Below are 25,535 nucleotides of genomic sequence, written 5' to 3'. Positions count from 1 at the left end.
CAGGAAATCAGGGCACAGGAAGTGACATCAGGCACAATACTATTTCAGTGCATTGTCTAGGTGTCGTTCCATGAGCAGGTCCATGGACTTCAGGAAGATTGGCCCTTCACTGTCTTGGCTCACATGTGAAGAATGGTCACTTGGTTGAGTTATCGGAGGCTGCCTGCAAACGCGTCACAACTTCAGCATGAGCCACAACACTAAAGAAAGAAAAAGGGAAGAAAATGTAAAAATGTAATTATAGCATAGTGTGGCGGAACCACCAGAGGATTACGGACAATTGTATATAATTCCTTTTACAGCAATGTAGTACAGCTGGGGGCTGCACCTTTAATGTATCTGTTAACTGTACTAGGGCTTCTTTCCTGTACTCCGCGTGATGATGTCATGCCGTCCGTCACGTGATCTCTCAACAGCGGGAAGAACGTGATGACGTCATGACATCAGAGCTCGGAACCTTCTAGCAGTAAAGCTTGGAACCTTCTAGCAGTTGAGCTTGGAACCTGCTAGCAGTTGAGCTAGGAACCTGCTAGCAGTTAAGCTCGGAACCTTCTAGCAGTTTTCCAGAGAGGCTTTCAAGCAGACCAGACCTATTTGTATTGTATCCTACAGTTTCCTGTACAGCTTCGTTTGTTCATTAAATTTTATTGCTTTTGATTTTCTGAGTCGATCTCAATTCTTTGGCTAGGAACCCCAGTTCCTACATTGGTGACCCCGATTTCTTCTAACAATTTTCGTTGAAGTTACATCATGGACATGAACGCCGTCACCCTTAAACTGCCGCAATTTTGGGAGCAACAACCAGCCGTGTGGTTTTTCCAGGCGGTAGCCCAATTTGCAATCCGGGGAGTAGCAGCGGATTCGACCCGTTATTATTACATGGTCTCCGCCCTCGACAGCGCCACGGCCTTGCGGGTCGTCAGCCTCCTCGAGAGTCCACCGAACGATGGCAAGTACGAAGCTTTAAAAGCACATTTACTGCAGATTTTCGGTCTGTCCAAGTCGGAGCGCGCTCGCAGACTTATCTCCATGCCCGGCCTCGGGGACTCAAAACCCTCAGAGCTCATGAGCCAAATGCTCACGCTTTTGGGCTCGGAATCGCAATGTTTTCTGTTCCGCGAGCTGTTTCTCTGTCAACTACCAGAGCCAGTACAGACGGCCTTGGCCAATTCCGCGATCACGGATTGTGCTGAACTCGCCGCGGAAGCGGATAAAATATTCACCGTCTCACAACAATCTTGTGCAGCCACAAGGCGCCCATCCCCCACAAGAGCGAATCCGACTCCTCCTCCTGCAGGCTGGTGTGCATACCACGCTCGTTTCGGCGCGAAGGCCAGAAATTGCCGTCCGCCCTGCAGTTTCTCACCAAAAAAAAAACCTACCTCAAACCAGCGGTTTCTGAGAAGATCAATAAGGCCTAAGGGACGCGCTGGAGTTGTGATGGCCGTCGGGTCCGCAGGGAAACTCCTATACATTACAGACTGCCTGTCAGGGCGACGTTTTCTCTGTGATACTGGCTCCCAGTGCAGTATCCTACCAGTGTAGAAGCTAGATCTTCAATCCGGTGGTCAAGGTCCCCCCCCTCGAGGCAGCCAATGGTGCGGCCATTCGCACGTTCGGAAAGCGTAGGGTCCAGTTGAGTTTTGGCGGCCAACGTTTTGTTTGGGAGTTCATCACGGCGAAAGTCTCACAGGCCACCCTGGGGGCAGATTTCTTCTGCGCAAACGGGTTTCTCGTCGACGTCCGACACTGCCACCGAAGCACCGCGATGTCTTGGTCAGTTGCCTGTGCAGTCCCATCTCCAAATGAGTTCTCTCATCTTATCAGTGAGTCCCCTGAGCTCACCAGGCCCACATTTTCTTCTTCAGTCGTGAGGCACGGTGTGGCGCACCACATTACCATGACAGGATCCCCCGTTTATGCGAGAGCTCGAAGGCTGGAACCCGGTAAACTCGCGGCCGCCAAGGCGGAGTTCCATACAATGGAACGCCTGGGTATTATTTGACGTTCGAATAGTCCTTGGCCCTCGCCATTACACATTGATCCTAAGCTGGGTGGCGGATGGCGACCATGTGGTGACTACAGACGCCTGAATGAGGCTACCACACTGGATTGGTACCCAATTCCTCACATTCAGGATTTTTCGGCCCATCTGGCAGGGAATTCCATCTTTTCCAAAGTAGACCTCGTCTGAGGCTATCATCAAGTGCCCGTGCATCCTCAGGACGTCCCCAAAACTGCCGTCATCACACCTTTCGGGCTCTTTGAGTTCCTTCATATGCTGTTTGGGCTGAAGAATGCAGCACAAGCCTTCCAACGTCTCATGGATTCCGTGTTGCGCGATATGCCGTTCATCTTCGTCTACCTAGACGACATCCTTATTGCCAGTAACAGCACGAAAGAACACATTACGCACTTGCGTATCCTTTTTTCTCATCTCAGCCAACATGGCCTTATTATCAACCCGGCCAAGTGCCAGTTTGGGTTGCACAGCATTGATTTCCTGGGACACAGAATCACCTCAGAAGGCGCCGTCCCGCTGGCCACGAAGGTGGAAGCAGTCACCTCGTTCCCTCTTCCTCAGACTGTCAGGGCCCTCCAGGAATTTCTGGGAATGGTCAATTTTTATCATCGGTTCGTCCCCAAGGTGGCATTGTTGATGCAACCTTTGTACGAGGCCCTCAGAGGTAAATCGGGCAAAGACCCAATCGATTGGATGCCCCAGATGGACCAGGCTTTCCTCGACACTAAGAACGCTTTGGCTGCTGCGACCATGTTGGCACATCCCCTTCCGGGTGCAACCATTGCCCTTACCACCGACGCATCTGATTATGCCATCGGGGCAGTACAGGAGCAGTGGGTCAACGGCACATGGCAACCATTGGCTTTCTTCAGCCGCCAATTGCGGAAGAACGAACGCAAGTATAGTGCTTTTGATAGGGAGTTGTTGGCATTGTTTCTGGCCATCTGCCATTTTCGCTTCCTACTGGAAGGACGCCCATTCACGGCTTTTGTAGACCACAAGCCACTTACTTTTGCGATGGCCAAGACAGCAGAACCATGGTCGGCACGGCAACAACGTCATCTTACGTACATATCTGAATTTACAACCGACATACAACATGTCTCGGGCAAAGACAACCTGGTGGTGGATTGTCTCTCCCGCGCCCAGCACCACGCAGTACACCTGGGAGTCGACTATGTTGGTTTGGCAAAAGAACAGAAGGCACACCCTGAAGTGCAGGCATACCGGACCGCACCTTCCAGCTTACAAGTGGCTGATGTCAGTTTCCAGGCCGCAGGGACCACACTCCTGTGTGACATCTCGATGGGCGTCCCACGTCTAATCGTTCCAGTCAAATGGCGCAGGAGAATTTTCGACACTATCCACGGGTTGTCACACCCTGGCATGAGAGCGTCACAACGACTCATGGCAAAGAAATTCATCTGGAAGGGCATGCATCTCGATGTCCGTGACTGGACCAATACCTGCGTGAGTTGCCAGAAGTCCAAGATACAACGCCATGTTAAGGCCCCAGTCGCCACTTTTCCGGTTCTGGAGCGTTGATTCGACCATGTGCACGTGGACCTGGTTGGTCCTCCACTTCCTCTCGCGGGTATACTCACCTCCTCACCGTGGTAGACCGCACCACCAGGTGGCCAGAGGCAATTCCTTTGGTTGCCACCACAGCGGTAGACGTCTCCAGAGCCTTCATCTCGTCGTGGGTAGCTCAGTTCGGGATACCGGCTGACATTTCCTCTGACCGGGGGCCTCAATTTACCTCTGAGCTTTGGAACGCTGTAGCTCAAGGTTTGGGCACCAAGCTTCATCGTAGCACCGCCTACCATCCACAGGCGAATGGTCTGTGTGAAAGATTCCACAGGTCCCTTAAAGCAGCACTGCATGCTAGTATCCGTGGGCCTAGTTGGGTGGACAGGCTCCCTTGGGTGCTGCTAGGTCTTCGCACGGTGCCTAAGGATGACCTGCATTCTTCTTCAGCAGAGCTGGTTTACAGCCAACCACTCAGAGTGCCTGGCGATTTTCTTCCTCCTCACACGGAACCCTGGTCCCCAGCTCAGCAGCTCGTCAGCCACCAGGAAGCGGCTAGGAATTTCATCCCAGTACCTACGTCGCATCATGACCTGCAGCGCTCCCATGTCCCGGTGGATCTTAAGAGCGCAGAATACGTGTTCATTCGGCAGGATGCTCGCAAAAACCCGCTCAAACTGCCTTACACAGGTCCGTTCCGCGTCATCTCGTCAGGTGACAAGTCCTTCACAGTCGACGTCGGTGGTAAGCCTGACCACATCTGCATCGACCGGTTGAAACCAGCGCATCTGGATCTGAGCGAACCAGTCGTCACCGCTCAGCCGCCTCATCATGGTCGTCCACCGTCGACTGCCGGCCCAGTACAGCCACAGTCATCTGCCGAGTCGCCAGTGCCCGCCTCACTGGGTCGACCACAGCCGGCCTCTTCTTCTCCGCCTGTGGCATCATCCCAACCACAGCCAACGGCCAGTTCGTCTTCTAGCGCTCCGTTCCAGCTGCTGGGGTATCGCAGTCGGTCGGACAGACTCGTCAGACCCCCTTCTCGCCTTACCTTCTCTGTTAAAAGCAATTCTGGGGGGCCGCATGTGGCGGAACCACCAGAGGATTACGGACAATTGTATATAATTCCTTTTACAGCAATGTAGTACAGCTGGGGGCTGCACCTTTAATGTATCTGTTAACTGTACTAGGGCTTCTTTCCTGTACTCCGTGTGATGACATCATGCCGTCCGTAACGTGATCTCTCAACGGCGGGAAGAACGTGATGACGTCATGACGTCAGAGCTCGGAACCTGCTAGCAGTTGAGCTCGGAACCTGCTAGCAGTTGAGCTCGGAACCTTCTAGCAGTTTTCCAGAGAGGCTTTCAAGCAGACCAGACCTATTTGCATTGTATCCTACAGTTTCCTGTACAGCTTCATTTGTTCATTAAATTTTATTGTTTTTGAATTTCTGAGTCGATCTCAATTCTTCGGCTAGGAACCCCAGTTCCTACAATAGTATTAAGAACTCCTTGCCACAAACCTATCCACAAATTTCTGTGTTCAATTGTGTAAGAATTATATTTAGGCACAGACCCTGGTGGAATTCAATCAGTCTGACAGCTGCTGGTATTTTGAAAACCTTCCATTGTTTTCTGTTTGTAAAGTCTGAAAGTAAACCTGAAAAAAAATCAAAGAACAAATTGACTTGAGCTGAGTTAACCCTGGATAATTCTGATCTATGTTCCTAACAACTTCTACCTTAGTCTGCAGCACTTATCTTGGAACTTCCCAAGATTGTATCATTTGGGTCAACATTTTGTTTGTAAGTATGCCTTTTCTTAATTTAAACGATAAGGAGACACTGGGTTGCCCTAGTGTCATCAAACACAAATGCCCCCTTTTCAAGGGGCACAACTAATAGAAAACTAAATCACAGAAAACAAAGGAAACTTAGCAAATTAAATAATAATATCCAGCAAATACTCCAGTCCCTGTGGTGCCCACCCATAGCGGAAGGACTCAAGCATACCGACAGACACCGCGTGCCCCTCCTCCAGGGCTACCCAGGCACGGAAACAACCGCGGAAGAAGGGCAGACAGCCAGAGCGACCACCCCCACGGACCGTGTCCAACCTGGACCTGTGGATGCCCAACATGGCCAGGCCCAGGAGCAGACCCACGAGGTGGTCTTCTGACTTGCCCAGCCCCCCTCCGTACTGAGTGACCAAGGATCAGGAGCATGGGACTGAAGTGGAGCCAACTGTTGAGGAGCAGCCCCTTCAAATAATGAAACAGGGGCTGCAAACTCTCACACTCCATATAAATGTGAAACATGTTGTAAAGTATGGGGTTCCTTAAACCTCAATCCTTCTGATTTGTCTCCTACCTATAAACGACAAGACCTGTAAGTATTCCGCATTTGTTTCAACAGCGGGACACTCTGCTCTACAATTTTCCTGTTTTTATCAAGTGGATTCTAATGCCAAACATTAACTTTGCAAAACTCCCAGATTGATTTTATTTTTGAATGAAGATTTGTCCACTGTCTCAAAGGATCGAATTTGGATTGTTACCTGTGCACTCATCAGAAATCTGGAGATAGTCACTATTTTATCAATTTATCTTTGGGACTCAAACACTGTGTTACATTATCATTTATAGAACTGGCATGAACACAATGGTCAAAATATCCTAAGTAATTCTCTTTGATCATTTATTGTAGTGTCATACTTTCCAAGAAGATAGATTGGGTCTCTCAAGGCAGCTTTTCATATATATCACTAAACAAGATTTATGAAAACTTCAGGAATGTTTTTGTAATTGATCCCACTTTCACAGGTTTTGCACAGATTTGTTGGCAGTGTGTGTATGAATAGCTTCCCCACTGGCTCAGTGGTTGAATGCATTGTCTGTTGCATTCAACCTTACAGACCAGGAAGATCTCTGGTTCAATCTGCAGTCTGTGCTAAGTTATGAACAACCTGCCCCATATTGCCATGGTGCAAGTTATGCACACCATTAACCCAATCCACACTGCCCACCCCACCAACCCTGGCCGCCCCCAACCAGCCATGCAATCTCTTGGGAGAGACAAAAAAAAACAAATGCAAGAAAACCTTCAGCAAATTTAGGAAACACTAGGAAATTCCTCTCCGACAAAGGTAATCAAACAAGTTCCAGGAGACCACGGTGACTGGGAGACACATCTCCCAATATTCACTTACCTTCTATAAGAAATGATGTCGGCCATACACAGGCACTCATCCAGCTCCTTTGTGAATGTTTGCACCAAATCTGCACTCACTGCCCGAGCCGACAACTTCTTCCATAGATCAACGACTCTTTGTGAAAAGAAGTACACCCTGACATCTAACCTAGTTTAATGCTTATGTAACTCACGTCCCCTGATTCTTCTTAACCTATCTAGCTCAAATTGCCTATCCACATGGACATAATCTAATCTTTTCATAAAGGCCTCAGTCAAATTTCCTTGAAAGCTACATTTTTCTAGAGTAAAAGGCCCTGGCTCTTTAAGCCTGTTGTGGTAACTAAAGGCCTTTAAACTAGGCATCAATCTAGTGGCCCATCTCTGAACATTTTCTAGGGCCTCTATATCACCTACCGGGAACAGTCTACCCAAAAGGTGGTGGAAGTTGATTCCATAAATAATTTTAAAAGGGAGTTGGACAGGTATTTAAGGAAGAGGAACTTACAGGGCTCCGGACAAAAAGCAGGGATGTGGGACTAAGCACAGCTGCTCTTTCAAAGAGCCAGCACAGACACGACAGACCAAATGGCCTCCTTCTGTGATGTAAGTTTCAATTATTCTATGTAAGGGGATGAAAACTGAACACATCATTCTAAATGAGGCCTGATCAAAGCCTTGTACAAAGACAGTATAGCATTTTTGTTTTGTATTTGATCATCCTGGTAATACATCCTAACATTCTATTTGCTTTTTGAATAGTCTCACAACACTGGCCATGGATCTTCAAAGATTCAAGTACTATAACACCCAGGTCTTTGTCCTGCTCAACAGCCTTGAGCACACAACCCTGCATGATGTACACATGCTTGGTGTTGCCCTAACCACAAAACACTACATTTATCTATATTATTAAATGAGATCTGCCACATACAGGCCCATTGAACAGGATCCGCTCGGGGCTCCTGACTCTCTGGACCCCATGCAATTGTACGGGTTTCATGGCCCTAATGCCATCCCTGATCTCAGCTGGGCAAGAGCTGATGCGCTACATTTTTTATGTTAAAAATGCTATATAAATGCATGTTGTTAAAAGAACATTATTATTTCATAAGATGTCTAGGAGAATTATAGCTATACATTATAGCCAACCTCCTACCCAGTCCCATCTACTAGCCATGCATGGAACACAAAACAAACATGATAGGCTCACTGTTGTATCTGTCACTTTACATGGCATGGGGATGGCAAAGAAGATGAGTCTGACTGGACTAAGAATACACTAGCAATTTTTCAAATTACTTTTTAAAAAGGGATCATTTACATTTTTAGGTTAGCTAATATTTTAAGAAAATTACAACAAAGCGACTCCAAAATAATGCCTTTAGCTAACCTCCACCCAACATTTTATGAAACACCTTGAATTGTATGGGTGGGGAAGGGAGCTGCAGTTATTGTACCTGAATGTGAAGGATCTGCAAGAGAGATAAGGAAGAAGTGGGACTGGCTACTGTTTAATGTACTTGACAATGAAGTGTGAACACTTTAGGTATTCATAAAGGTTTAATCAGACCTGCCTCTGTTTTGCCTCTTTTAAATGGTGAGAGAGCCATGCATGACCTGATATCTTTGGGTCAGGTGTCTGCCAGCCAGTCCAGGCTCTGGATAGTTTAATCCTAATGCCATTTTATTGAAATGGGGAATACTGTATGTATGTCATTCATCAGTTATATTTTAAAATATAGATATTGGGATTTTATCTTTTAGTATTACTTTCTCTGCAACCATTTTACATATATGAATTATGACAATATAGCTGTCTAAAGAACGCTTTCAGTGTTGCATTTTTAGATTCTGGGTTACAAATTATTTGTATTACCTTTGCTCAGTTAGCAAACATCTGGATGAGAAGGTTCTGAACTTGTACTGCGGGTGCCCTATCTTGTCAGAATTGCAGTCCTTTCAATGAGATGTTAAACTAAGGCCCCAGCTGTGTATTTCAATGGTTCAGCTGGACACTAACATAGAAACATAAATATAGAAGATAGGAGCAGGAGTAGGCCATTTGGCCCCTCGAACCTGCTCCGCCATTCAATGAGATCATGGCTGATCATCCAAATTCAGTACCCCGTTCCTGCCTTCTCACCATATCCCTTGATCCCTTTAGCCTTAAGAAATATATCCAACTCCTTCTTGAATATATTTAATGAATTGGCCTCTACTGCCTTCTGTGGTAGAGAATTCCACAGGTTCACCACTCTCTGGGTGAAGAAATTCCTCCTCGTCTCTGTCCTAAATGGCTTACCCCTTATCCTTAGACTGTCACCCCTGGTTCTGGACTCCCTGACAATTGGGAACATCCTTCCTGCATCTAGTCTGTCTAGTCCTGTTAGAATTTTATAAGTTTCAATGAGATCCCCTCTCATTCTTCTAAACTCCATCGAGTATAAGCCCAATCGACCCAATCTCTCCTCATACGTCATTCCTGCCATCCCAGGTATCAGCCTAGTGAATCTTCGCTGCACTCCCTCCATGGCAAGAACATCCTTCCTCAGATAAGGCAACCAAAACTGCACAAAATACTCAAGATGTGGTCTCACCAAGGCCCTGTACAACTGCAGCAAGACATCCTTGTTTCTGTACTCAAACCCTCTCACTGCGAAGGCCAACATACCATTTGCCTTCTTAACTGCCTGCTGCACCTGCATGCTTACCTTCAGTGACTGGTGCACAAGGACACCCAGGTCTTGTTGCACTTCCCCTTCTCCCAATCTATTGCTATTCAGATAATAATCTGCCTTCCTGTTTTTGACACCAAAGTGGATAACCTCGCATTTATCCAAGTTATATTGCATCTGCCATGCTTCTGCCCAATCACCCAACCTGTCCAAATCATACTGGAGTTTCTCGGCATCCTCCTCACAGCACACATGCCCACCCAGCTTTGTGTCATCTGTGAACTTGGAGATATTACATCTAGTTCCCTCGTCTAGATCATTAATATATATTTGTGAATAGCTGGGGTCCAAGGACTGATCCCTGCGAAGAATTGCAATTCCATGTTTGGATTCGAAATAGATTTAATCCAGGTTAAATATTAAAAACAGATCTGTGGTAAACCATAGCTACATATCCAGTCTGCACACTGGATGAGAGTATAAAACCTAACAATAAAGATCCTACAGCACTGTTTAAAGAGTAATCTTCAGGCATCCTGGCCAATAATGCATTCAAGATGACAACATGATTGTTCACTCCACAGAGGCTGGGTGACCTGGTATGCACTTCTGCCATTTCCTTTTATTGGTCCTAGGTTCAATTCCTTGTCTATGCTGAGTGAGCTGATCTCAGGTAAGACAGTATTTGAGGTATGGGAAAGACTCTTTTAGTTTGGATTTCAGGACAATCCCAGCAGCAGAATCATAGATCCAGTTTTTCATGAATGTGTGATTCTGCCACTGGAACAAGGGGGCTAGATTTAACAGTACAAATGCTTGCATGTGGCACATATATGCCAGTCTCCTGAAATCGGAACTATACAAGCACTAGTATGTAAGTGCTTCAATTGGCCTCAGTGGGCCTGAGCTAGGAAGAAAAATCAGCCTGGGGTTCTTCTGTTATCCATTGAGTCCTGATATATTTGGACATTAAACAGCATCAGGCTCAACTGTGATGCCCCTTGTGTCCAAATAGTTGGCTGACACTAACTTGTTTAGGTTAACACATGAAGAATGGTCAGGTGGACAGAATTTGACATTCCTGTGAAACCATATCCCAGCAAAAATCAAGGTCTTAAGGGGAGGACAGAAAACTAGCAAAGCAAAACCTTTTATATGTTGACACTGAGTTACATAGTACCTTATATATGTATGAATATTACAAAAATAAGTGCTCTCCATTATCTTTTTCTTTAGAAGCTTCCTCCCCACTTTCCTCAAAAAGAACTGGTTACATGTTCCCTTGTACTTGGGACTTGCACTGAAGTAGAGTTAAACCTTTACAACTTACATACATAGATCAGAAACCGGAAACTTCATTATAATATTCAATAGAAATGAAGAATTGCAATTCCATGTTTGGATTCGAAATAGATTTAATCCAGGTTAAATATTAAAAACAGATCTGTGGTAAACCATAGCTACATATCCAGCCTGCACACTGGATGAGAGTATAAAATCTAACAATAATACCCAATGAGAACCTATTGGACTGCAAAATGAACCGAAAAATTGGTTCTTGAATATTTCGGTCCATGTTTGAAGAAAGGCGGATTCGCTCGTTGTAAATGTTTAGATTTGATGTAAGATACACGTTTTAACTGTAAACTTTACAGAACTTGTTCTGAAAAGCATCGAAATGTTGGCACACACTGACTGATAGCAGCCTCAGCTTTAATGCATATTAGATGTCACCAATATCGAGTTATTAACTATCGTAGAAGTGATCATTATATTACGCTACAGTCGTTTGTTAAAAGTAACAATTGGATTTACTAAATTATTTAAACACAAAAACGTGTTAAAAATCAAAACGTGAAACATTATTTCCAGTAAAAAAATTTAAAGATCACGGCGATGTGTCAAATATGTGACAAGTGGATTGGCCCATTTAGTGAGCACAATGAAATCTTGCCAATATTCAACATTTAATGATATGTCTGTATGTCTGGTTACACCAGGTGCTGCCTTTCTTATTTATATCTATATCTGAAATGTTACGGTCCTGTACCAGGTAACTGAGATTTAACGAGTTGATCTTCAGTGTTCTGATTTAACGAGTTGATCTTCAATGTTCTGTTTTTTCCAAACCTGTTGCTGGAACACCAGACGTTACGTTCGTCAAGACCCAGAAACATGTCTCCAGCGTAATACTCGTACTCAAGACAGGAGACGGGAGACAATTAGCCCCGGCAGAAATGTCTTCACTCGGTAATTCATTCTTTTGTTTCACTTCTCACATTTGCCATTTGTCAAAACACAACGAGACAAATGGGTTTCTGGAGTCTGTCTGTCTGTCTACTGAAAATTTATGCGCAGGATTTCTTAAATCGAACTTGGAACTGTGTATATTTGAGATTTTTTAAAAATATTACTGTCCAGAGACACTTTACAATTAAGACAAAGAAAATTAACTAAAAATCCAAGGATAATAATGAGCCGTTACAAATGAATCTGTGCAGTCTGAAAAGGTGCCGTGTTTACAACCCCACCTCCACTGTAATCACAACGTGATCACTTGAATGGATAATAAAAGTTAAAGGGCTTATCTGAAGTACTTTGACAGATCGCTGGCAATTGATAAAGCAGGCCAGGAAAGATATAAATGCAGCAACGAGCACTGGCCAGGAATGCTGTGGTTCAGTGTTGCCCTCTCCAGAGATGCCGCGTCGTACACAGAGATGTCTCCTTTCGCTGTTCTGGGCGCTGCATGTTGTGTTCATCGATTGTTTCGATATTGGAATCTCGACAAAGTGTGTGGCCGTACCAAAGGAAATGGGGTTATGCCAAGATGTCGGATACTCAGAAATGAGGCTTCCAAATCTGCTGGGCCACACCACACTCGGCGAGGTTATCCCCAAATCTGCGGAATGGGAGTCGCTTCTCCGGACCGGCTGTCACTCGGATGCCGGAACTTTCCTCTGCTCTTTATTTGCTCCAGTCTGCTTAGATACGTAAGTATTGTCTCTTCAGTATTTAATCCCTTGTCTAGTTACTTCGGATAACTGTGATTGTGGTGGCTGAACATTTGGGAATATTAGCACGATGGGTATGTACATTAACAATGTCCCATTGCATCGTTGCAGGTTCATCCAGCCTTGCCGGAGTATGTGTGTAGCTGTTCGAGACAGTTGTAGCCAAGTCCTCGCTTGCCATGGGCAGGCTTGGCCTGATGCTCTTGACTGTGACCGATTCCCAGCCGATGAAGACACATGCCTAACATCGATTAGCACAGAGTCTACCACTTACCGAAAATGTAAGGCTTGCGAGGAATTACACAGAACAATGTTATATTGCGTTGTATGCAAAAAATATTCATGTGGACATTTCATGACCGCACCACGATTCCATTCTAATTTGAACTACTTGTTAAAACTGCTTTTTGTTATAATTTTCCCCCCAATATCAAATAGTATAATTATCTTTGTTTCTGCTATTTACAGTTTTTCCAAAGCCGACCTGCCAGGGCTGCCCCACTACAGAGGAACCGGGTGCACACAAAAGAGTTTTGCAGACATTCTGTCAGAACAATTTTGGTAAAGTTTTGAGACCAAAAACTACATTTTAAGGCATAGCAAATAAATTGTACACAAAGCCGGGCAACGGAAACATAGCATTTATTTTGCATTGTAAAATAAACCCCGTCAGTATAGTCCTTTTGACTTGTAATAACATTTATGCCGATCATAACAGTGAATGACGGCCCCTTATTGTTCTGCCCACAGCAGTGAAAGTTACACTGGCGAAGAGGAAGAGTGCTTCGGGAGATTCCGAGTATGATGTGGAAGGGCGGGTGGAGATGATCAGTCCCGGATCGCTCTTTCCCTTTGGGACACGCACCATTATTCAGCAGTGGCTGCTCATCAACGCAAACTGCGCCCACAAGATGACGCGCAGCAACCGAGCCACGAAGTACGTCCTGATTGGTGATGTGAATGACGCCAATGTAATAGTAAATAAGATCTACTTGTGGCACCAAAAGGACACTCAACTGGCACTCGCTGCTCGCAAATGGAAGCAACATAAATGCTAGAATGATGTCTGATCTGTAATATAGTGCTTGTAGATACATTAATGCACCCTTTTTAGATACGCTAGGTACTGTAAATATAAATTTATAATGTTGTAAATTAATGTATATTTTACATTTTGTAAACGTGTAGTTTGGAATTATACTAGTCTGTCAAAGATATAACTTTAGTTACTAGAACGCTGTAGAGCACGTTGTGTCTATTAGTGCGGAAATACACTGTTGCTGTAAATAAATGACTACCAACTAAACCAGACAATAGTTTGGCGTTTTCTTTAGCTTCAGTGATTGGTCTGCAAGTAACCTAACACATTGGGCCAGAATTTGCTGTCAAAATAACGGTGAAGCTAATGCCACTCTGTTGTTTGTGAAAATGGTACAGTAACTTCAGGCGGTTCGCGAAAACGGCATCTTGCTGTCTGCCTCATCATTGAAATGCATTGAATGGCATGAAGTTACTGTATTTGTGTAATATATTGATATAAAAAAGCTTTTAAAAATGTGTCTACAAGAGCCTTCCAGAACCGACGGAATCGCACAATTTCGCCCTGGGGATGTGGGCAGGGCCTGATCCAGCGATCGGAATCTTAAACCAGCGTAAAAGATCGCAGAAAATACAAAGGCAACTCACTTATGTTTCAAATTCCACGATCTTTTGCGCTGGGTCCGCCAATTCCACCCAGATTGCACTGATATTTTATTACTAGTATATAAACGAGCGGAAACTCTATGCCAGCATTTTTAATAAGGGTGTCCAGTCCTCCATCTGTGAGTAACCGGATTTCAAATTGCTGACAATTACTTAAAAAAACTATGAAGACTTGCAATTTCTCTAGTGCCTTTCACGACGTCCCTAAGCGCTTTACAACCAATGAAGTACTTTTTTGATGTAGTCACTGTTGTAATGTAGGAAACGTGGCAGCCAATATGCGCACAGCAAGCTCCCACAAACAGCAATGTGATAATGAACAGATAATCTATATTTTTTTTAGTGATGTTGATTGAGGGATAAATATTGCCCAAGACTCCCCTGCTCTTCTTCAAAATAGTGCCATGGGATCTTTTACCTGCACCTGAGGAGCAGACAGGCCTCAGATTTATCGTCTCATCTGAAAGACGCACCTCCCTCAGTACTGCACGGGAGTGTCAGCCTAGATTTTTGTGCTTTTATAACTGATATTTTGTATAACTGATATTTTGTATAACTAAAACAAGTGTTCAAAAAAGAAAAAAAACACCATTTTTTATTGTCCCTGTGATTTTTCTCCTGGATTGCTGGCAGCAGTGTCCTGGAGATTAGTTTTTAATTCCGGGAGGGTTGGTGACCCCACCCACCAGTCTGAGAGCAGGCTAAGTCATTGTAATATTAAACATGGGCCAGATTGTTGTGTGCATTGCATCTGGGTAAAAAGTAGAGGAAAAAGAAGTCGGAATCAGTGGTGCACCTCTATAGTGACCAGGAATGTCCTGGCTGTATTGGGGGGAGGTGGGGGGAAACGAGCAGTTACTCTCTGAGCAGGCATAATGTTGCACAGGAGGCAGAAGGGCCCTAAGAGGGCCTCCCGCTTCATTTGCTTTCAGTTAACACCAGGCAGGTGTTCATTTGGGGCAGCACCCAGAAGAAGCAGGCTTCAAGACCTTGTGCCCAGCCCTGCTCTGAGTGGCGAATCTGAGAGGGGCCTGGGCGGTAGTGGAAGACCAACCAGGAGCAGAGGGATCAGGGTGGGTCCAGGTCAAATCAGTCAGTGAACACACTTAAAACAAAAAAAGATTTAGAAACAATACAAATTTTATCTACACTAATTCTTCATTCTTTAATTTAAAATTAGGCAGTCTACTCCAGTCTAGTTGGTCCTGTTTTCTTCCAGTCTGGAGTGACAAATGAAAGAAGCAGCTCATTCTATATTGAACATTATGAAGCCGAGGTAATGCAGCAGCTGCTATCTGTTCATTCTCCCTGCATATAACATGGCAATAGAGCAGGGAGCAGAAGCACTATTACAGTATCGATTTTTAATTTCAAATATAATGATTTTTAATTTCAAATATAATGTATCATCTTGTTTGGAATTTTAAAAACGGCACCTTTAAAAATACTAGTTAATGGATGAAATACATAAAAACTCTTGTTTTAGTCTTAAAGGCCGCTGTAACAGTACTTCTATGTACTGTACTGCCTTAGGTCTGGATATTTGACGAATCAAGGTTTGTATCTTCATCTTCATTAGACATTGATTAATTCTGTACACTGCTCATCCAAAACAAATCATCGGAATAGTTCTGTTGTCCATGTAAAGCCTGACTGTAGATGATGCTGTGTGTGGAGTAAACAGGCTGACATTATGAACACTGCAGATGAAGATAATAGTTCTTTACTTTGCATATCGATCAGCTTCTGTAATTTTAGGATGAGAACTACCACCACTTCAAGAATCTCTAGTTGAATATTTGGATTCAAATGTAATGATAGGGCTGCCAATATAACTTGATGCCAATGATGTTTCCAAAATATAGATTTAGGTTTTTCCAAGTTGCAACTTCAAAAGGACTCAAATGTTTAATTTACTGCAATTAGGAAAGAGGGAAAATTATATTACACATACAATATATGACATTTCCATATACATTTTAAACATGGAGTCTGTTTAGAACAAAGCACAATTGAAGTTCTGTACCAATATTAGTTTATGGATATAATAAAGTATTAAGCTTGCAGCGGTTTTACTTTCCCAATGGCTCATTGGATAAATGCATTACACATTACAGACATGCTACATATACTGACTAGGAAGATCCCAGGTTCCATCTCTGCCGATTCAGAGTTAGATGATCTTTGGACAGGATGGCACTATAACTGGCCTGTGTCTCCAGCCTAGAGAGCAGATAAAATGGCCAGGGGCTCAATTTCTAATCATATCCAATGATCGCCCCAGAAGGAAATCCAACTGGAGCAGATGCGGCATCGTCCCAGTTGAATAGTGCACTTACTTGCACTGCGTAGGTTGACACATGAAGAATGGCCAATGGGTGAGATCCCCAGCTGGTGTCCAAGGAAGCACACTTCAGCATAAGTTATTGAAGAGGAATAAACAGAGACAAATTGAATGCCACTTTTTAGCTCTTGGCCTGTAGCCTTGTAGGTTACAGCATTTCCACATGCATATCGAAGTACTTTTTAAATGCGGTGAGGGTTTCTGCCTCTACCACCCTTTCAAGCAGTAAGTTCCAGACCCCCACCACCCTCTGGGTGAAAAAAGTTCTCCTCAACTCCCCTGATTGCTGATTAATTTATTTAAAAAGTAGCTGGGGAATTGAACAGGGCCAATGGTTGTTAGGGCAAGTACAGACTAAATTAACAAAATACTTTATTGAACACAAAGGTTTCAGTCATGCGGAGACCATCATATCATTTGTGGAACACAACAAGACTGAATACCATGGTCCAGCACTGCAATTTATTGGAAGCTTTACCTGTAATTGTGCACCCCCCTACAGCCAATTAAATAAATTGGGTAGAGTCTGTGAGAATGAAATATTATCGAGTCTGTTGGAAAGGGAGGATTAATTGGCCACATTTTCTTGTTTCATACCAATTTTCTTTTAATTGGCCAAAATAATTGCACTTTCACTTTTCTCTCCTCACTCTCTATGAGGCTGTGCCTGCTTTTGGCACTATTCACCACCCCCCCACCTCTCTCTGCACAGCGAGCTTGAGGTTAGGAACTTGCTATATGGCGTTTCGCAGGTGTAGTATGATGCCTTACTACTCTATGTCACTGTGCATTGCATCACTGATATTTAATCTTTCTGGAGGAAAGTAAGTGTATTAGATTCTTTTGCTTACCGCTGTTCTGAAGTAACTTCCAGTGCTGCTTCAGGTCTTGTCTAAGTTTCACCAACGCCAGTGCATTTTCTTGTTTCAGAACAAAAGGTCTCATTGCAGGTATAGGATCCCCAAGCAAAGAACTCATCAAAGTCTCCACAAGGTCAGAAGCCTGAACAAAAGTGTGAAAATCTATTTTACGACAGGTTATTGGCATTTAAAAAAATATTATTTTTCAATAATTTTAAGACAAACCAGAGTAGTTCAGTCCAGTAAAGTATACATTGGACCTGAAATTGCGGTCGGAGGCTTCCCGCGGGCCATTGCCTCTGAACCACAAGTAAAATCCGTCCTTACCTGATGGCCCCGGACCTATGAAGACTCGCACTCCTGGGCCTGCATAAAGGCCCACGTATCCCGGGGCGCATGCGGCTCGCAAGCATCCCTGGGTTGGCCCAAGCAATCAAAAAGGGGGGATTCCCATTATGCTTATGGGGATTCCATTTACATACGGAAACCCCCATAAGTATAATAGGAATCACATCAAAAATACACAACCTAAATAAAAATAAATCATCGCATGTTTAAAATTAATTAAAATACAATTTAAACATTTAAAACAAAAATTACATTTTTTGAAAAATAAATTAAACATTTTTAAAGGGGCCAAAAATGACCTAAACTAATTTTAAAGGTTTTTGAATGTTTAAATGATTTTAAAAATGTTATTTTAATATTTATTTAAACCCTTACGCTGGTAAAAAAAAAGGCCTTACGCCTGCTTTTACCAGGCTTAAGAGTTTTGTGGGCATATGCTGGGCAGTAACCTAATCCTGCGACAGCAAATGTCCATTTCCTTCGGATTCGTACGCTCTGCCAAGCTGAAACTTGACAGATCGCAAGTTACGGGTTTTTGCGCATCGCATGCTGAAACCCAGAACTTGCAGGGCACTTACGACCGTTTATGTATGCGTACACGGTCGTAGGCCCTACGAAAATCCGGGCCATTAATTTAAAAACTCAAAATTTCCCCATTCATTCCATCTTTCTCCATCTCTTCTATCCTGCTCTCCTGAAAGTGCTTACTCATGCTGGTGTATGGTTTCATGGGGACTGTCAGTCTATGATACCTTGCCAGAACAGACATTCTTCATGAGTGAACTTAGTGAAAGTGGGGTCATTACTGCTGAACCCACAAATATACTTTACAACAGAGGTTACTGTAGTGATCAGCAATGGGATTGCAGACTGATCTTTTTCCCTTTCCTAGCTTAGAACTGCCGAGGTCAATTGTAGCATCCATCCTACTATCGTGGCTGAGATTAGCTAACTGAGCACAGGCCAGGAATTCAAACCGTTGGACTTTCTTGGGATCTAACTAACCCACCTGATCTAATGGGAGTGGCTCGGAATACATATTGGCCCAGATAGTCCAATCTCTATGGGTGTGTACGCGCTGTGTACCCACCCGTAGGGACATTGGAAATGCCGGTTTCAGGCATGCACAGCGCATGCGCTGGAAACCGGCATTTCCGATTTGTCAAGAAAGCTCTTGACAGACCCTCCGGCTACCCTGAAGAAGGGCCTCTGCGGGCGGATAGTTCCGTTTTTTGGAGACCCTCCGCCCGCAGAAAACCCTTACAATTCTTGCGCCTGGTAAAAGCGACGCAAGGCCTGCTTTTACCAGGATAAGAGCTGAAAAAAGTAAAAGAAAATTTCCACTGATTTATCATTTAAAAATACTTTAAAAAAGGTAAGTTTATTTTTAGCCCTGTAAAAAATTTAAAGTTTTGTTTAAAATAGCTAATTTATTGTACTTTCAAGTCATTTAAAAAATATGATTAAAAAAAACAAATTATTTAAAGTTTTACTATGTTTTGAGGGTGATCTCCATTCATATATTTGACAGGTCTTCCTGTCAAATGGATGAAGGGAGATTCCCTTCTCTGATTGGCTCCCCTTGGCCCACGTGATCCCAGGGACGCTGCGAACTACCTGCGCCTCTGGGATACGTGGGCCCTGTGCACCGGCAGTTTGGTGAGGCCCAGCATCGGAACTGTGTGCGTCCCGGGAGCCCTCAGGTAAGGGCGCAGATTTTTCCAGATTGGAGGCCTACGATCGGAACATCTGGGCCATTGATAGTGTGTGTTCTTTAGCATTAATTTAGACAGTGATGCACAACGGTATCAGTTGTTCTGCAATCTTGTTTTCACATGCAGCAGACAATACTGCATAGATCAGAAGCCCAGTATAAACACAACACAAACAGGATTGACAGTTTCATACTTACACAAATCCACACTGATAAGAGTTACACATGTATTCTAAACCTCTGCAAACAAAAAACGTAACCTGGAGCCTAAAGAACCAATTAATTTCAGCATACCTGGCTTATTACAAGGATCCGACCCTCAGCAAGCACCTGGAGTAAATGTGTCAAGTGAGCTAGTGTAACTGCTTGAATTCGAATGTTAGATCCCACTGCCAAAATCACCAGTTCAGGCCGGTGTCCATATGCCAAAGGTAGAATAAACTCAAATAGCATATAAAGAAGATCCCCATCCCGCTCATTATCCTGTAAAAAAAGAAAAAATGCTCAAATTTGAAGATGCAGTTTTCTGTCCTACACTTAAACTAAAAGCTTTTGCCTCTCTGTGGGCTGTTGCAGCTCTACATTGGGGAGGAGTGGTCAAGGAGAAAGAATCATACGCAAGTGATCTCTGGTGCCTGCTGGTAGGGCACTCATTTTTATCTTCCTAGCCCGTAGGGATTTTCTGTTTCACTGGTGAAGAAAGTAAAGCATCTACTTCCGTGGAGCATACAATTTTTATAAGTGTTGGAAATTGTCTCTTAAAATGCAAGGGTAGGCCTTGTTGGATGGCATCAAACTAAAATATAGATGAAGTGGAGATTGAGTTGAGTTCTGGGTAGATTGAAAAAGGTTCTAATTTTGCTCTTGCTGCAGTGGCAAAATTAAAAATAAATTTCTTAAACCCACAAGTTAGTACCAAACATTTATAAACAAAAGTTTTATATAGTTCACATGACTTGACAAGGACCATGAGAATACTTTGTGATGACAGCAAGAACAGAAGTGATAGAAGTAGTCCAATATCACTGAGTTTTCACTTTGGACAAGTTGGGCTATCCTACTGCACGAGGAAGATAACAAATAAACATACACTTTATTCATACTTTGCTTTCCACAACTACAATCTATTATTCCAAAAGCCTGATTTTAATAATCAGAACATAATACTGTTAATTAAAGAACAATCAATGTTGTTTAGTAAAAGGTACAGTTTTCACTTTGGTGATGAAACCTTATTTTTCATTAAGTTAAACTGTCTACCCTTTAGGGCCTTCATTCTTTGAATGATATACATCCATCACACACTGTAGCCACACACTGTAGCGGTATATCCTCCTGGCTAAGCATGCACATAAATATGCCATGGCATTTCAGCTAGGTGGTGCGGCACACGGGTTCCTACTCCAGTTATATAAAGACTCAGACCCTGCCAGTTAGTTTTGACTTCAAACTAAACCCCTGTAAGACAGTTAGGTGGGATTATGTTTTGTGGAGGAGCAATGAAGCTGGCCAGGTAGGTAATATAGCCTTCTGCTGCATTCTGTACCTTCCACACATAATAAGGGTATACAAAAGTAGTAGGAGCTTCAACATTAGCTGGCAGGACCAGTCTGCTAAAATCAAATGGTGTTAAGAGTTAAATCTAGACCACAACATTTAAGAAATCTGTGAAGTTTTCTCTATTTGGCAGTCTCATATATGCTATTGAATGGAACATGATTCACTGCAACAGTTAAGCAACTTGCCTACTCAGCTTCTTCACTGGAAAACAGTAGTATAGGCATCATTAGTTATGGGATTTCCTTGGGTCCTTGATAAAGCAAACAAATAACTGCACTACATGAAACAAATGTTGTTGAGACTGCTTCAATTAACTTTCACAAGGCATAATAATTTAGGGGGTATCTGAACACATAATGGAAACAACATTCCAGTTCTGACTTGCTTGGTGACAGGTAAAATGATAGGATGTCAATTTCTTGATTTAAATGACAATGGGAAGCAACCTAAGCCAGTCTTTAGGGTACTCCCGTTAATCACCTCTGTACAGCTTTGATCTAACAATTCACCATGGGAAATCTGTCATCATCTTCCTAGTCTTCTTCCCTCTCAAGTGACTCTGGATCCCAATTCTCTGTAGGCATATGGGAACATTGCAATGTGCACCCTTGGCTCTCTGCTGGTTGTGGGATTCTGGTCTGTCCCATTATGGCCAAGATTATGGCTTTAATTGATTTCACCACCTCAACAAATGTCTTGATCAGGGAGCTGAATCTTTCAGTGTCCTTTGTGGTTATTCACATTGTCCAGGAAAGGGATCTAGATTTTCTTCCATTTCCCTGGGTCTTCCTCGAGAGGAAGTCTGCAAATGTCCAAGAGAGGATCTCCCAATGAGATTATGCGGATGTAGGCCACGATGTAGGATATGATGTAGAATGTTGTGGGTTGCACACACCATAATGGGGGTGCGTGCTGGGAGCACAAATACTTTGTGCAAGAACTGTATAGTCTTCCTTGTATTAACTTATATGTTATTATTCTTAAATCCCTGAACAGTAATCTTGTTACTGTAAATGGCTTCTCGAACCACATTAGGCAAAAAAAAATTTATTCGTTCATGGGATGTGGGCGTCGCTGGCAAAGTCAGCATTGCCCATCCCTAATTGCCCTCGAGAAGGTGGTGGTGAGCCACTTTCCAACTGAGTGGCTCAATAAGCCATTTCAGAGGGTAGTTAAGAGTCAACCACATTGCTGTGGGTCTGGAGTCACATATAGGCCAGACCGGGTAAGGACAGCAGATTACCTTCCTTCACTGTACAGGAAACTCTCTTTTAACTGGCACCTAAATATCTGGAAACCTCTCTTAACCGGCAAAATTCAGGAGTAGGTTCAGGTAAGTTTTACTATATATTCGTGGCCGTGTAACCAGGGTTCCTGGATCTGTGGCCGCGTAACCGGGGTTCCTGCACCTGTGGGCGTGCAACAGGGACTCCTGGATCTGTGGCCGTGTAACCAGGACTCCTGCACAAGTGCCGTGTAACCGGGGCTCCTGCACCTGTGGCCGTGTACGGGGCTCTTGTACCTGGGTAAATATACCTCTCTGTAATCCGGACTTGTTGATCAACCGGCACTACGCTGGTCCCGTCGGTGCCGGATAAAAAAGAGTTTCCTGTATATTGATCAGACATCTTGGCTTTATCCTACTTATTAGTTTTTATTGAATCTTCAGTATTTTGCTGCTCCCACTTGCCATCTCTAATGAGCTACTTCACCAGTTGCTTGTGTGTCCTGAATAAAATATGCAAATCTGGTCAGCTGACAACAAATGGCTTAAATATCCAAATGTTTTACGCACTCTATCACGTATGGATGCTGCCACCACTGTGCGCCTAATGTTTTTAGGTGACTTTTTCCCCCTAAGGCTGATTTTCACGTACAGATGTAGGAAATGGCTTTCTTTTTTTAAATTCAATATGTGGCCAGTGTTTATTGCCCATCCCTAATTGCCCTGTGCTGAGCCACCTTCTTGAATGCAACGGAGTGGCAGAGGGCAGTTAAGAATCAATCACATTGCTGTGGGTCTGGAGTCACATATAGGCCAGACCAGGTAAAGATGGCAGATTTCATTTCCTAAACAACATTAGTGAACCAGATGGGTTTTTACAACAATCACCATTACTGATACTAATTTTTATTCCAGATTATTTTAATTAACTGAATTTAAATTCCCCATGGTGGGATTTGAACTCATGTCTCTGGATTGTTAGTCCAGGCCTCTGGATTACTAGTCCAGTAACATAGAAACATAGAAGATAGGAGCAGTAGGCCATTCGGCCCCTCGAGCCTGCTCCGCCATTCAATGAGATCATGGCTGATCATCCAAATTCAGTACCCTGTCCCTGCCTTCTCCCCATATCCCTTGATCCCTTTAGCCTTAAGAAATATATCTAACTCCTTCTTGAATATATTTAATGAATTGGCCTCCACTGCCTTCTGTGGTAGAGAATTTCACAGGTTCACCACTCTCTGGGTGAAGAAATTCCTCCTCATCTCTGTCCTAAATGGCTTACCCCTTATTCTTAGACTGTGACCCCTGGTTCTGGACTCCCCGGCCATCGGGAACATCCTTCCTGCATCTAGTCTGTCTAGTCCTGTTAGAATTGTTAGTCCGTCTATTCCTGCATCTAGTCTGTCTAGTCCGGTTGGAACATAACCACTATGCTACCGTAACCTCGGAATTCTAAACTATCCAGTTAGTGGAGGATAAAACATTTACTCAAATTTAATTTGGTGTACATATACTAGGTAAAGTATTAATTATTACTTAAATAGCCATTTTGCACACATACCTCTTTCCAGCAAATTGGAATGTAGTAATTGCTTTGCCTCTTCTCCTCCTGCTTCCCATATATCTGCACCACTAGGATTTTTCTGATAATTACATTTCAAAAGATGTTAAAATCTTGCATTTTCTGAATATTCAACAACTGACTTATTTTAAATAGCTAGAGTCTACAGTCAGATTTTTAATTATGGTATTTCTCAATTCACAAGGTTTATCATCATCTACCACTGTGAGTAGACTGGGTGAGGGTGCAAGGATCTGCACTATATCTCGGTCAGGTGTGCAGATATGCCAATTTCCATATGTAACCTCATGGGAGCCATACATGTCCCCGAGTCTTCTATTGATGTTTCTGTACAACACCTTTTCATTGTTGAGGAGTTGGAACCAAATTTTTAAACTGTGTCCCCCATGGGTCTTTTTTAAGGATAAAGGCTGTCCATTGTTAAAATGTTAAGCCATACAAACAAGATCCCAGATTTGATTCCCAGATGTGTTTACTCAGGACAGAATGAGAAGGCAATTAGGACACAATTGGCCTAATTAGGTAGGAGAAAAATAAGCCACAATTCCTGCTCCTGATTAGTATCCAGTGACTCCTGCTTGAAAGTCCCTGTGTGTTGATTTCAGGCAAGGCTTTGATTGGTTTTGTTGCCATGCCTTCTACAGTCAAATAGCTTTCCACTGCTGAGGATCACACGTTAAGAATGGTCACTAGGGTGAGATACCAGAGGGCTAGAGATAAGAGGTCATTTTGGAAAAATAAAATAAAAATCAGCAATGAAATAGAATGATAATTAATTCAGCTGAATTTTTCCCCCTTCACTTCTCTGCTAAAGGCAAGGACTTCTTGGTGGGATGTACTTTCACTGGTGCTGACCTTCCTTCAGTTGTTGCCCCGTACCCATTAATCATACAGTCAACAAGCTATTTGATCATGAGGGCATTACAGCCAAGCTCAATCCTGTCTTTATTTGAGGACGCATTTGCACTTCTAGCAGGGTTCACTGGATAGTAGGCAAGAGCAGGAATCTCCATCCATTTTCTCCTCCCTAACCCGGCACCAAGGCTAATTTTAATACTGCTACTGTGCTGCTGCTACCACTACCACTTGGTTGAGGACAGCTAACTCAACAACAATTGCAGAGGAGACCTTCCTTATCTGTATGACTCTGCTACTCACTAAAGTACCCAGGGTGGAGAAGGGAGGGGCTCCAATAGCCTTTTGGAAATATTTACAAGTCCCAAAAAAGCAAACATTCATTCTCAGACTGAGAACAGATTCTTACACTACATGAAAATTTTAAAATATTAAGATATTAAATATTTTTTGAGGATAAACAGAGGGAACTTACTCATCATCTTTAATATCAGTTGGAATATCAGCCTCCCCAAGCAGCAGAAGTAAAACTCTTAAGGGAGAAAATAAACATAATTCACAGCCTTAGTAGACAAGTCATTTTCAATGTCCAGACAGTAACTGGAAAGCTATTGGGATGGTACGACAGTAAAAGTGAAGTTATGCTATGACTACAATGAACTAGTCAGACCACATTTTGAATATATTATTAATTTTTGTCACTATGCCACAAAAACAATACGTAGTTATTAGAAGGAATATAGAAAAGAGCAACAAAACGGTTTCCAAAGATAAATAGGATGAGTTACGAGAAAAGATCAGAGAAGTATAGGCTTTAAAATCTATTAGGGTATTAAATGATAGATGATCAGTGTTTACCATCTACCCAAGTTTAAAGAAAGCCAGGACCAAACTAGAAGACATTTCTGAAA

The 25,535-nt window shown here is 43.3% G+C and overlaps 2 protein-coding genes across 3 annotated transcripts in view; one reads left to right on the top strand and one right to left on the bottom strand.

Annotated features, from left to right (window-relative positions):
- Positions 1–11,764: 11,764 nt before the first annotated feature.
- szl (sizzled) lies at positions 11,765–13,487 on the top strand. The gene is made up of 4 exons (XM_086010345.1): positions 11,765–12,408; positions 12,541–12,710; positions 12,898–12,990; positions 13,180–13,487. The coding sequence occupies exons 1-4, from the start codon at positions 12,116–12,118 to the stop codon at positions 13,485–13,487; spliced, it is 864 nt and encodes a 287-aa protein (XP_085866471.1). The 5' UTR covers positions 11,765–12,115.
- The window catches only part of hdac10 (histone deacetylase 10), a 63,808-nt gene continuing 51,328 nt past the window's right edge, over positions 13,056–25,535 (bottom strand). For both annotated transcript variants that reach the window (XM_086010343.1, XM_086010344.1), the window contains 5 exons: positions 25,100–25,156; positions 23,749–23,830; positions 19,694–19,882; positions 17,329–17,479; positions 13,056–16,049 (listed from right to left, as the gene is read on the bottom strand). In XM_086010343.1, the coding sequence (XP_085866469.1) occupies positions 16,042–16,049; positions 17,329–17,479; positions 19,694–19,882; positions 23,749–23,830; positions 25,100–25,156 (487 nt within the window). In that variant the 3' untranslated portion in view covers positions 13,056–16,041. The remainder of the gene's footprint in view (positions 16,050–17,328; positions 17,480–19,693; positions 19,883–23,748; positions 23,831–25,099; positions 25,157–25,535) is intronic.

This window comes from Somniosus microcephalus, chromosome 17 (genome assembly GCF_052327205.1).
Source record: "Somniosus microcephalus isolate GS21.2 chromosome 17, FLI_Smic_1.0, whole genome shotgun sequence".
NCBI classification, from domain to species: domain Eukaryota; kingdom Metazoa; phylum Chordata; class Chondrichthyes; order Squaliformes; family Somniosidae; genus Somniosus; species Somniosus microcephalus.
Note: the sequence above shows the minus strand (reverse complement) of the source record. Positions and strands in the feature narration are given on the sequence as shown.

Bases quoted from the DNA above. Each gene is read 5' to 3' on its own strand.
- szl (XM_086010345.1), top strand. From the start codon at position 12,116: ATGCCGCGTCGTACACAGAGATGTCTCCTTTCGCTGTTCTGGGCGCTG. The intron at 12,409-12,540 runs GTAAGTATTGTC...GCATCGTTGCAG, and splicing joins GCTCCAGTCTGCTTAGATAC to GTTCATCCAGCCTTGCCGGA. The intron at 12,991-13,179 runs GTAAAGTTTTGA...TTCTGCCCACAG, and splicing joins ATTCTGTCAGAACAATTTTG to CAGTGAAAGTTACACTGGCG.